Source organism: Somniosus microcephalus, chromosome 19 (assembly GCF_052327205.1).
Source record: "Somniosus microcephalus isolate GS21.2 chromosome 19, FLI_Smic_1.0, whole genome shotgun sequence".
Lineage (NCBI taxonomy): Eukaryota > Metazoa > Chordata > Chondrichthyes > Squaliformes > Somniosidae > Somniosus > Somniosus microcephalus.
This window is the reverse complement of record NC_141005.1, coordinates 35,430,313-35,443,254: the sequence shown is the minus strand read 5'-3', so window position 1 is coordinate 35,443,254 and position 12,942 is coordinate 35,430,313. Positions and strand designations below refer to the sequence as shown.

The following is a 12,942-nucleotide window of genomic DNA, read 5'->3' as shown; positions in this document are numbered from 1 at the left end:
AAGGAGACAGCCACCTCCTGATGCCTGATTTTAGGTTGTGAAAGATTTGAAAAGAGGCTGTATTATCAGTCGGCATTCAGCAATGTGCAGTATTCAGAATATAAAAGGTTAGAAGTCTAAAATGTTTAATGATAAAAGAATATATAACTGAGTTAAATTGAAGTGAAATGAAACAATACAGTACTTAGATAAGATCAGACACCAGCTGCATTAGGGTTGAGTATAATATGTAACAACGCTTCGGATCTGCCTCTAGAGCTTAAGACCTTTATGGCCTTTCCTTATCATTCCAACTGATTGCACTGAACTGGAGGTGCAACAAAGGAGACTCCCAATCACATGAAGACATTAATTTAATCTAACATGTAGTAACTGGTGAAATATTTGTCCGTTGAATTGTGAATGGGGGAGGATTCTGACTGAATGGCGGCTGATGCTGACTGTGAATAGAGGGATTCTGACTCTGAATAGGGGAGGATGTTGACTGTTAATGGGGGAAGATTCTCACTGTGAATAGTGGGGCGGGGGGGGGGGGGAGCGGTGTCAACCTGTGAGTGGAGGGGGTGTTCTGATTGGGAATGTGAGGTGGGGGGGGGGCAGTTCTACCAAGATTTTTGATTTATCTAAGAACAGAAAACAATAGCACTTGACAGAATTGAAAGAATTATTATCTTTCCATACAGCATCCATGTACACGGCTTTCAACCTTACAATCACGTGTATATAAATGAAATGTGTAGGCCCCAAAATGCCTCATGCCTGACAGTCCTCTCCAGCACTGACCTTGCCAAGGGTTTGTAGCTTCACTGGGACGGCACATCATTTACATGAGCCAAGCAGGTGTAAGCACCACCTTGGGCACAGAAAGGCTCCTCCATAGACCATGTACGATTTACCCACTGTGGACTTTACTTCATCTCCCGAAGGAAAATTCTGATAAGACATAATGAGCACAGTTAAAAGGATGGATCAGAGAAAAGATATCCACATTACGAAAAAAAAATGACAATGGAAGAGAGTTGTTCTTTAAATATAGTACAGGAAACTTTGGTTTATCCGGAGGTTGTATGTCCGGAATACTTGATCTAACGGCAAAAATCAGGAGCCGTTTTCTATAAGTTTTTTTAGTTCTCGTTCTTTTTTTTCCCCAGTCAGGCACTGCAAGGTCTGTAGCTATAGCAACAGCTTCAGCTAGAGACGCTTGCAGCTGCAGCGGACTCTTTAGAAGCTGTTGCTAAGCAACAGTGTTTGTTGTCAGATACGGAGATGAAAACCTCCGTATGCTTCAACATTAACTTTGTATGTCCGGCAGTTTTGATAGATCGGCAACACACCGGTCCCGTCGGTGCCGGATATCACAAAGTTTCCTGTACTTGGTAGAATTTCAAAGTTTTGCACTTTGGCTGTTGTCCAGCTTGTTTTTTATATTTTAAGTATGTGTGTCATAATAGGAGCTAATACTCTTCTAGGTATTGACAACTGGATAAATCTGACCCGGATTAACCCAGATGAAGAGATTCAAGGAGAGATACACCTGGGCTTAGAGATACTCCAAGACCGGAACACAAAGGCGGTTAGATGCCAGCTTATTGAAGCCAGGTGAGAGGAAGTTGATCTGTAAAGGAGGAGCATCTGCAATAAAGAGAAGGCCCTCCCACATATCTCTGTTGCACATAATATCATGTTCAATTACTGTTGTGCCATTCCACAATTTAACTACTTCAGTTTAAGTATTTTGAAAGAATGTCCTCATATGAAATATTCTTTGCACAACACACTTTTTACATAGATTATTTTCTAGTTTAAAATGCTAACTCAATCAGATAATCATTTTATTATGGAGTAAAAAATGTATTTTTGTTCATTATTTAAAGGCTGATTTAGAGTTGATGTTGCACTGTATTGTGATATGTCTTTATGTGCCCCCCTTCCCATCTCCACACCAATGGTGGTCGTCCCTTCAGCCGTTTAGGGCCCACACTCTGGAATTTCCTCCCTAAATATCGCCGCCTTTCCACCTCTCTCTCCTCCTTTAAGACCAACCTTTAAACCTACCCCTTTGAGCAGACTGTTGGTTACTCCCTTAATATCTCCTTCTTTGGCTTGTTGTCCATATTTTTGATTATGCCTCTGTGAAATGTCTAGGGTCATTTTTCTATGTTAAAGGCACTATCTAAATGCAAGTTCGTGTTGTTGATATAAGGGCTTAAGACTTGGCTGTACTGGAACACAATTTACATGGTGCTATATTTAATGTGAACAGCAACCCATAAAAATGGCAGCCAGGAATATTTTAAACATATTATCCTTTTTAATTATTGGGGTGGACTGAATTGTATAATCATTGGTTTCGCATAGCAGGATGCACTGTTATTAAGACAGGGGTCTCACAAGTTTGATCATAGTGATTACTGGGAGCACAGAAAGACTTGGAGAGATTGTGCTTGAGCGCCAACAGGCTTTTCTGAGGAATCCAATTTTTATCAGCTTTTCCAATCGTCCTTGCCATTTATTGACCGCATCATATTATGGACATGAGCATGAAGCCAAGGTGAAATCAAAAAATATTAAAAGATAAAAACCTCTGAATGAGAGAAACATTTTGAGATGCAAAATCTGACATAGTAAATTGAATAGAGAGTGAAGGAGATTTACAGCAAGATATTCTTGGACCAATCTACCTTCAGCCCACATCCTCAACTGCTTGTTTTTGAGCACTGAGACCCACATTAGTAGTATCGGTAGCCGATGTGAAGATCTCATGCGGCTGGAAGCAACCCAAATGTAACTCCAGGATTCGTTGAAGCCGTTGACCAGGAAGAGTCACTTTCTTCCCCTGCTGGCCTTAGTGAGATTACTTTTAGGTTGCAGCTGGCTGTATGAGACCGGTGCGTTGGAAAATCAGTGACAACAGCACGGTCCTGACACAGTATAAAAGCAGCTTTAGATAAATGGGAAGTCATCTGCACTCGGCATAAGTAAATCTCTCTTATAGGTGCTATAAAATTGTGATTTTTTTTTATTGCACTTTATGAATTCTGAACTTTCCATCATTAGGATTATCTGGCCGCGACTCAGTGAATATCATAAATATTAATCATGTAAGTCGGTCTTCACAATTCACTTGTAACTCTGTCGAACCTGTGAATTATGAGGTCAACTCACATTCTGAATATTTATAGGACCTAATGACATCTTCTATACTGCATGTGAAAATGGAAGATTTTTCTGCTGGCAACAGTTTCAACAGAGTTTTACATTTTCCTCTCGGCATTAATGACCTGAATTGTATCCATTTGCTAGTTAATTCAGCACCACTTCAATGCTTAATGAAGGGGGGCTAATAATGCACTTAACCAGTTGATTTATGGTGGCATACTGACCATCATTCAACTGCTCTAAACAATACCAGTGATTTAGAGCCTTTCTGTCAACAGTATCTCCTGAATGTACATTTAGTGCACCAATGTACTGCCGCAGAGGAAGAAAGTGATGTCGAACACAACAGAATATATTTGAGTCCAAATGAATTAGTGGCTCTAAGGGAAGAGCAATGTTTTCAGATCAGCTGCTAAATCATTGATAGTATAAGCCAGGAATTGTGCTCTTTTGTTATCTGTAGTCTTGTTTCAGATTTCCAGCATCGGCAGCATTTTGCTTTTTTTTCATTAAAAAAGTTAGATTGCTAAATAAACAAAGGCACTTTGAGGTGTATGTATGTAAATGCACAAAGCATGTTCTGAGCAAAAGGCAAAAATTGCTGTGTGAAGAATATGCGCTGCCGATGGCACCCTGCACTGGTGGGAATCCTACAGTAGCTGCAAACCCCACAGACCTTTCCTGCTGGCTCTTAGGGTCCATGGGGAACATGATGAAATCATTAGCCCTGGGAAACAGTGTGCCTGTGGCCTGCTTTACGCCTGCCCTCTTGTTCTGGATTCCCCCACCACAGGAAATTATTTCTCTATATCTACCCTATAGAATCCCTTAATGATTTTAAATATCTCACCCTTCAACTTTTGAAACTCAAGGGAATACAAGCTACTTTTATGCAACTTGTCCTCGTAATTTAACCCTTTAAGCTCTGGACTCATTCTGGTGAAGCTGCACTGCACCTCCTCCAAGACCAATATATCTTTCCTGAGGTGCAAGGCCCAAAACTGTTTTCCAGATAGGGTCTGACCAAGACTCTGTACAACTGAAGCATCACTTCCTCACTTTTGATTCCAATCCCCTTGAGATAAAGACCAACATTCCGTTAGCCTTTTTGATCGCTTTTTGTACCTGTGCACGAGCTTTTAGTGATTTGTGTACATGGACACCTAAATCCCTTTGCTCCTCCACAACTCCTAGTGTCTCAGCATTAAGATAATATTCAGATTTGTCTTTCTCAGATCTAAAGCAGTTGACCTCACACGTCCCCACATTGAACTCCATTTGCCAAAGTTTTGCCCACTAGCTTAATCTGTTTATATCCCTTTGTAACTTCCTCTCCCATCTACACAACTTACTGTACCTCCCAATTTAGTTTCATTTGCAAACTTACATATAGAACTCTCTATTCCTTCATCTAAGTAATTATTATATATGGTGAAAAGCTGAGACACTAGTACAGATCCTCCTGAGGAATACCACTTGTCACATCCCGCCAATCAGATCAAATCCTTTATCCCCATCTCCCTGTCTCCTACCTCCCAATCATTTACTACCTCATGTCACAATTGTTCAAGTGCTCAGTCACTCTGGCCGCGATTTTGCTGGCGCTTAGGGGGCGGGCTCGGAGGCGGGTCAGGTGTTAAAGTTGCAAAGGTCGGAAACCCACCGCGAACCCACCTCCATGTGAGTTTCAAGAGTGTCGGGTCTGTGATTTCACAACAGACCTGACACCAAGCGGCAGGTAAGGGATTTAAGGCACTTAACTCCTTGTTAAGTGCTTATTAACTTCAATTTTGAGAGCCTTTTGCAATTTTCCAACATTTGATTCAGGTTTCATGGCGTTCGGAGATCATGCCAGGTAAGTGTGTCGGGAAGACCAACGAGCTGGAAGCTTCACAGCTGCAACTGCAGTCTAAAAACTGCACTCTCAAATCTGCTCAATTTCAGCTGTCAGATGTTGCTGATTTCACGATTTGGGAGACTGTCTTGAGGCTGTAAGTATCTGGTGTTAACTCTATATCCACTGTCACCTACATTGCTGGACATAAAAGGCGCCCTCACCCTTCACTGTGCCACCACAAATTGGGCTCACACAAATGGCAACGATGTCAAATGTTCATACAAGATTAATTTATTCCAACATAATAAAAGAACAGAAACTTAACATTGAATTCTATCTGAACATCCAAGTGAGTACCCTTGTAATAATTTATGTGTCATCTTTCTCTTACACATGCTTCTACGTTGTGCTACCCTGTGACTTCAGCAGATGTAGAGACAGCCTGCTCACTTCCTTGCTGCGCCTGCCTAGACATCTTTGGCGGTTATCCTCTGGGTTTTGGAGTCTTTGAAGGCCCCGCCAAAGGCTGCTCCTCCTGCAGCTGCACAGGGGCAGACTCGGCCATCACTGCTCTGGCAGTCATCTGGGGGCTCTGACCAAGGGGTTGGCAAGGGGATGGAGGTTGGAGCACTTGCATGTCGCCTCCCACCATCATCCCTCTCATGGGCCACCCACACTTTTCTGCTAGCAAGTAGCTGGACATCAGTGGGGTCATGAGGACCCATCTCTGTACTGACAGTCCTCTTAATGGGGACGTCCATGTACCTCTGGTTCCTCTCCACGATAGATGCCCATCTATCCTCCATAGCTGACCATCTATTTAGAAGAGTCACCATGTTCATTTGAGTCTGGTGATTTATGTCCTCCATGGAGGTTGCCATCCTTTCCATGGCGGAACCTACATTTGCTATTGTGTGCACAACGGCATTGCTCATGTTTGAGATGGACTCCTCCATTCTCTGCACATTCGCAGTCATCGTGGTTGCAAACCCAGTTAGAGCCTCCTGCATTTGGTCCTGAAACTCCAGCACCGCTCTCTTTCTGGATGGCCCCCGAGGCTCAGTGTTTACATGCAGCTGAGCAGAGCTAGGAGCGTCCTGCGGCCTCCGACGAGGACTCTCCTCTGCTGTCCCTGTCTCCACCAGCTGCTCTTGCTCACTCGTGCATTGTGATACACCAGGTGACAACACTACTCTAACTCGCCAACAACCCACCGTGGTGTGCGTCACTGCGCTGGTGCTGGATGCGATCATTTCTGCTGACGCTGCTACCTCAGAGGATGCAGCATTCCCTGAGGAGTCCTCCAGCTCTTCCTCCTGGGCAGTAGGGAGGGGGCTCTTGATGGTCCTGTGGGAGAGGAAAGACATGAGTTAGACATTTGATATGTAGACTGCAGACACATCCCATTGTGCACATGATGAGCATTCCATTTCTAATGACATCAGATGCCATATGTGTCACTCATGAAAGCCAAATAAGATGGATGGGAAGCATTCTGTCCCAGGCTGTTCAACTGAGCCTGTCTCTCCGTCCCCCACTTCGAGCTGTTTCCCTGATCCCACAATTTCCAGAGCGGCCTCCTCAGCATTGGTCAGCTGTGATAAGGATGGTGTTCTCTCCCTCTCCCTCTTATTGTGGACTGTCTTTTCCTGCAATGAGGGAAAGAAGTGGAGTTTCAGTAAGAGTGATGGAATGAGTGTAAAGAATGGGTAGGATAGATGTTTAGATGGAGACTGTGAAGGAGTGGGTTCCCATAATGAAGTTTCCTCCTTTTGAGTTGTTAGTTGTTGTCAGCGCATAACCTTGAGGGTGGATGTGAGGGGTGCATAGTAAGATGGGGAAGTGAATCTGTGCATAGGGAGAGAGGGATGGGGGATAGTGCAAGGGATGTTAGGTTGAGTCAGTATGTGCAGGAGTAGGGTTAGCAATGCAGAATGATGAGGATGTGATGACAGGCACAGCAGAATTAAGGTAAGTGAGCTTTTATACTCTCTTTTCCAGAACGCAGGAGATCATTGAACCTTTTCCTGCATTGGACCTAGGTGCGTCTATACACAGACCTGGCATTGACCTCCTCAGCTATTCACAGCCAGGCTGCCTTTGTCTGCTGAGGAGGTTTCCTTCTTCCATCAGATGGGTAGAGGATCTCCCAACATCCTCTGACTCCCTCCAAAAGAACACGACGGGCTTAACTAGCCCAATTAACGAAAAATTGTGTCAGCAGGTCGGCAGGAGCCGGCAGCGGGACGGGAACCTGCCTCCAGGTTCACGGCCTCTGTCTCTAATGATAGATTTCAGTAACTTCCCCACAATTGATGATAAACTGACAGGTCTGTAGTTACCTGGTTTCTCTTTCCCTCTCTTCTTAAATAATGACATTTGCAATTTTCCAATCCAAAGACACAATTCCTGAATCTAGAGAGCTTTGGAAAAATATAAGTAATGTATGTTCAATTTCTCACTTGTTTTTAATACCCTGGGGTGGAAACTATCAATAACTAGAGATTTGGCTATCTTAAGTCTTGTTATTTTCTCCATTACCTTTTTTTCTTGTATTAATCCACGAAGTTCCTCCACTTGACTTATTTTTAGGTTCCTTTGTACCGCTGGTATTTTGTCCTCTTCTATCGTTGTGAAAACAGATACAGGAAACTTTGTGTTATCCGGAGGCTAAATGTCCGGCAAGCTCGAGCCACTGGCAAAAATCAGGAGCCGTTTCATTAGGTTTTTTTTCTTTTCGTTGCTTTTTTCTCAACAGTCAAGCTCTGCAAGGTCTCGCTGAAGCTGATGCTAAGCTACAGAGACGCTTGCAAGCTACAGCCAACTGTTTAGAAGCTGTTGCTAAGCAACAGGGTTTGTTGCCAGATACGGAGCTCAAAATCTCCGTATGTTTCAACATTAGCGCTGGTTTGTCCGGCAGTTTTGATCTAACGGCAACAGCTCGGTCCCATCGGTGCCGGATAGCACAAAGTTTCCTGTACAAAGTATTCATTTAACAAGTCTGCCATTTTCTTATTATCCATTAAATTGCCTAGGCCCTAAGCTCTAGAATTCCCTGCCTAAACCTCTCCGCCTTTCTACCTCTCTTTCCTCCTTTAAGACGTTCCTTAAAACCTACCTCTTTGACCAAGCCTGCCCTAATTTCTCCTTATGTGATAAATTTACTGGCCCAGAGGTACAACAGATTTTGGGGTCAGTTCGCTTTTTAATGTTACTACAGTAATGCAAAGGAATATAAAATCAAATGTATTTCACAGCATAGCTATTTGAGTATTAAATATCCTTGTGTGAGACTACAAATTTATTCAGAATTTTTTTGGCGATTGCAATTTATTATGTTAATGCAGAGTACATGTACTGACCAAAATTATCTGCACTGCAAAACAAAGCAAGGCAACCTTTAGCTCAACCATTTCTTGATGGCCTCAATTAAAAGAACTCTTTGCAATTCAAACAACAAAGTTGTAATTTCCTGTTGCGAGTTTGACTTGGCGATATCCTAACACCTTATTTTTGGACAGCTTCTTATATAACTTCACCACCACCTCTCTCAACCCCTCCACTGCCTCTGTGTTGTCAGATTGCTTGTCAGACATTCAGTCCTGGATGAGTAGCAATTTCCTCCAGTTAGACATTAGGAAGACCAAAACCATCATCTTTGGCTCCCGTCACAAACCCTGTACCCTCACCACTGATTCTGATGTCTCCCCAGCTACTGTCTCAGGTTGAATAAGACTGTTTGCAACCTCAACATCCTATTTGACCTTGAAATGCGATTCCAACTCCATATCCTCTTCATCACAAAGACCACTTACTTGCATCTCCTAACAACAGCTGCCTCTACACCTGTTTCAGACCGTATGCTGCTAAAACCTTCAACCATACCTTTGTCAATAGCAAACTCAACTATTCCAATACTTTCCTGTCCTTGCTGACCTACGTTGGCTCCTAGTCCTCCAATGCCTCTAATTAAAGGACCATTGGTTAGGCCATTCGAGACCAGGTACAACTCCGCCCATTTGAACCTGAATTTTACATCATTGTCTACAATTGATGTAGGACCCTGATTTTCACAGTAAAGCAGCTTTATGCTGGTTTCAGCTTCCGCCCCCCCCCCCTCCGAATATGGCATCAGGCGGGCCTTCGCCATCAATGGGGTGTCTGATGTACCCCTTTCTCCCTGCACCGCCACCCCCCCCCCCCCCCACCCACGATTTTCAATTCATGGTCGCCCGTAATTCAGGTGCAGATCGGATAGCCATGAGTTGAACTTCTCCCACAAGTTGTTGTTGTTCAGCACCTCTGGCATTTTAGCAGCTTTATGACAATCGCCTGGGTTTGTGGCATGAGCTTTTGGTCAAGAACCAACTCCTGAAATTAGTATCGCCTTAAATATCAGCACAGCGTTTGTATTTCACGCCAAGATATGGAACGGAATTTAATCCCAGTATATCTTGGGAGACTAAAATTAAATCCACTTGCAAATAAACAACCAAAAATTGATCTTTTTCATTTCAGTGGGTGAAAGGTCACATGAAGGGTATAAAACACTCTTCAGCACTAATTTTGTTAGTTGAGCTGAAGGATTATTGAAGATTATATATATTTATACTAAGGTTTATAACCAATATTGACTATGTGGGTGTACTCGGCACACGACACACTTTGGAGGAGGATCTGTGATCATAAAAATTATAGATAATGTTATGTTGTGTTTATAAGGCCCACTGCAAATGCTAAAAATTGCCTGTGTGGTTGTGAAAAATAGTTTTCACTGCCACATGCTACAGTTGTCAGAATTGTGCTTACAATATCACGATAGTAAAATGAACAGAGTGATTATAGTTTGAGGTACTGTGTTCAGGTGTAATTGTTGAGTCTGATCCCATCCATGTAAAGACCTGATTGTGTGACTCTATTTGAAAATGTCTATGTATTTGGGCAAATTGATCTGAATTGATTGCAGTGCTCCATTATCATTAAATTGTAAGGGGGGTGATTCAGGCCGAATACTTTAGGCGCTAAAGAGGTAAAGAGATGGCCAAGGTGGTGTCATAAGCTGCAATGTCTGTTTAGCCTCATTTAGCACAAGACGCCATCTTGGTAAAGGTGTTGAGGCCAGTGCTAGTTTACTTAGTGGAGCTAATTTACAGAACAAACGGGAAACTGTTCAACCTCCGTTGCCTCCAGCCCAGATCCAAGGTCGTCCCATCCTCTGTCGTCAAATTACAGTATGCAGACGACGCTTGTGTCTGCGCTCACTCGGAGGTCGAACTCCAAACCATCGTCAACACCTTCACCGAAACGTACGAGAGCATGGGCCTTACACTAAACATCCGTAAGACAAAGGTCCTCTACCAACCTGCCCCCGCCACACAGTACTGCCCCCTGATTATCAAAATCCACGATAAGGCCTTGGACAGCGTGGACCACTTTCCATACCTCGGGAGCCTACTGTCAACAAGGGCAGACGTCGATGACAAAGTCCAACACCGCCTTCAGTGTGCCAGTGCAGCCTGAGGAAGAGAGTGTTTGAAGACCAGGACTTCAAACCCGGCACTAAGCTCATGGTCTACAGAGCAGCAGTGATACCCGCCTGCTGTATGCCTCAGAGACATGGACCATGTACAGCAGGTACCTCAAAACATTGGAGAGGTACCATCAATGCTGCCTCCGCAAGATCCTGCAAATCCACTGGCAGGATAGGCACACCAACGGCGGTGTTCTTGCTCAGGCTAACATCCCCAACATTGAAGCTTTGACCACGCTCGATCAGCTCCGATGGACGGGTCACATCGTCCGCATGCCCGATACGTGACTCCCAAAACAAGCACTCTACTCGGAGCTCTGACACGGCAAGAGAGCCCCAGGTGGGCAGAGGAAACATTTCAAGGACACCCTCAAAGCCTCCTTGAAAAAGTGCAACATCCCCATCGACACCTGGGAATCCCTGGCCCAAGACCGCACAAAGTGGAGGAGAAGCATCCGGGAAGGCGCCGGACATCTCGAGTCTCTTCGCTGGGAGCAAGCGGAAGCCAAACGCAAGCAGCGCAAGTCAACAAAGCAGCCTACCCACCCGCCCCTTCAACCACCGTCTGCCCCACCTGTGACAGAGACTGTAGGTCCTGCAATGGACTCATCAGTCACCTGAGAACTCATTTTAATGTGGAAGCAAGTCATCTTTGGTTCCGAGGGACTGCCTAAGAAGAAGTAACTGTCGCCCAGAGGATCGTTAAGGGGCTAATTGACAATTAAATTGCCTGCTAGCGCTTATTAAAGAGGCTGCATGCCATTTTAGTGGATTTTATTTAACAAACTCTCCTAACAGCGACCAGCTGAACATGAGTAAAAAAGTCATTGCTGAGAATTTCGAGCACTGCTTAAAGCTGTGCTCACCTTTTACTGGTCACTTGCTGCTGGAGGTTTAAAGGGGACTTTTGAAACACATCGGGAGACTTTCTGGGACACTTTGTCAAGACTTCACCAACACACTATCAACATTTATTCTGGAAATTCTCTGAGTGTGTGCTGTGCTACTCCACCTTATTGGACACCTTATAGGAGTTACTAGGAGAAAGGGAGTGCTTGGTCACTGACATCTTGCTAGGGATCCCCCTTGTTCTGCAAGAGGAATGGGAGGAGGAGATGAGGCCAGGTAGAGCAGCAGCATCTACTGCAGGAGAGAGGGACAGGAGGCGAGGTGGACTGCTTCCCCTCTGTGGGTACAGGACATCCCTCCTCCTCTGAATCTCCAATGCCACGTCCGAGAACCTGTGCACCCTCTCCCTCACTCCCTGAGCCATCCTGAAACTTGCCGCTGTGAGTCAGCCAGCCCACTCCATACCTTCAGTGGAAGTGGGTGCGTGGAGCCCACATATTATTCCATGAAAATTGCGTCTAATCAGCACTTGAGTGCTAAACCTGCAGGTGTCTGAATTAGCGCCGCCAGGCAAATTCAAATTATTGTAATCAGCAATTAGGACCAAAATTGCGTGCCAAATCCAGACTTTCAAACAGGCTTGTCTTATTACAACAGCACCCATTTAGTGCCTGTTTTCACCCTTTCACCAAAATAACCCCCTAAGGCTTTTCAGGCCTCTCTGATTCTAAAGCAAGGGAGCTGAGTAGATCTGTCAGAAATCTTCTGGTAATTCATGTAGAACATTCTGTTTCCATTGAATATTAAGATTTGTAATTCAGATAAAGAGCAGGATCGGTTTGCAGAATCAGGTATCCTGGCAACAAGTGGGAATTCTAGTTATAGATGGCTGATGCTGTTTTTGAATTTGCCCTTTACCAAGCAGTCAGATGATTGGAAAATAGCATGAGGTCAAATAAATGAAGTGCTATGGACTTGGTTCAGGAACATATAAAAACTGCTGAGATAGGCTTTTAATGATGGCAAAGTAGAAAGCTATCTCCATTCTACGTGTGTTTGTTTTGTGGTCATGTCTGATTTTATAGAGGAAGACTAGAAGCTTATATACACAAAACTGCACTTTGCCATTGTTCAGATAGTTGAGTGCATTAGTTTCCTTCTTTGTGCTGATTGACTGAGTAGATTTAATGGCTTCTCCTTAGGCCTCTGTTGACAGTTCACAATAGCCTGTCAGTTATAAGTGTTCCTAAGAAATTACTTTCATGTGAAAGGCTCTAGTCATATTTCATTGAGATTAGGATTACATAAAGGTCAATTTCTCATTTAAGAGTCTCATTTTAAATACTATCTATATACACTAATTTTATTTGTGTGGTGTTTGTCACTAGGAAAACTAATAAGAATTTAAAAAGTTTTCCCCAGAATCTTTAAAAAAAGATGTCCTCAGTACGATCATATATCCCCCAAACAGACAGCAGCAAATTAAAATACCTTAATTTGTTTTCAAACTCTACTCCTTCAGGATTCCTGTTGACAGGCAATTTACAGAACTAAATGAGCTGTTGAG

General features: G+C 43.7%; 1 protein-coding gene across 2 annotated transcripts in view; it reads left to right on the top strand.

Annotated features, from left to right (window-relative positions):
- rasal1a (RAS protein activator like 1a (GAP1 like)) overlaps positions 1 to 12,942 on the top strand; it is a 301,463-nt gene that overhangs the window by 79,529 nt on the left and 208,992 nt on the right. For both annotated transcript variants that reach the window (XM_085961524.1, XM_085961525.1), the window contains exon 5: positions 1,470 to 1,599. In XM_085961524.1, the coding sequence (XP_085817650.1) occupies positions 1,470 to 1,599 (130 nt within the window). The remainder of the gene's footprint in view (positions 1 to 1,469; positions 1,600 to 12,942) is intronic.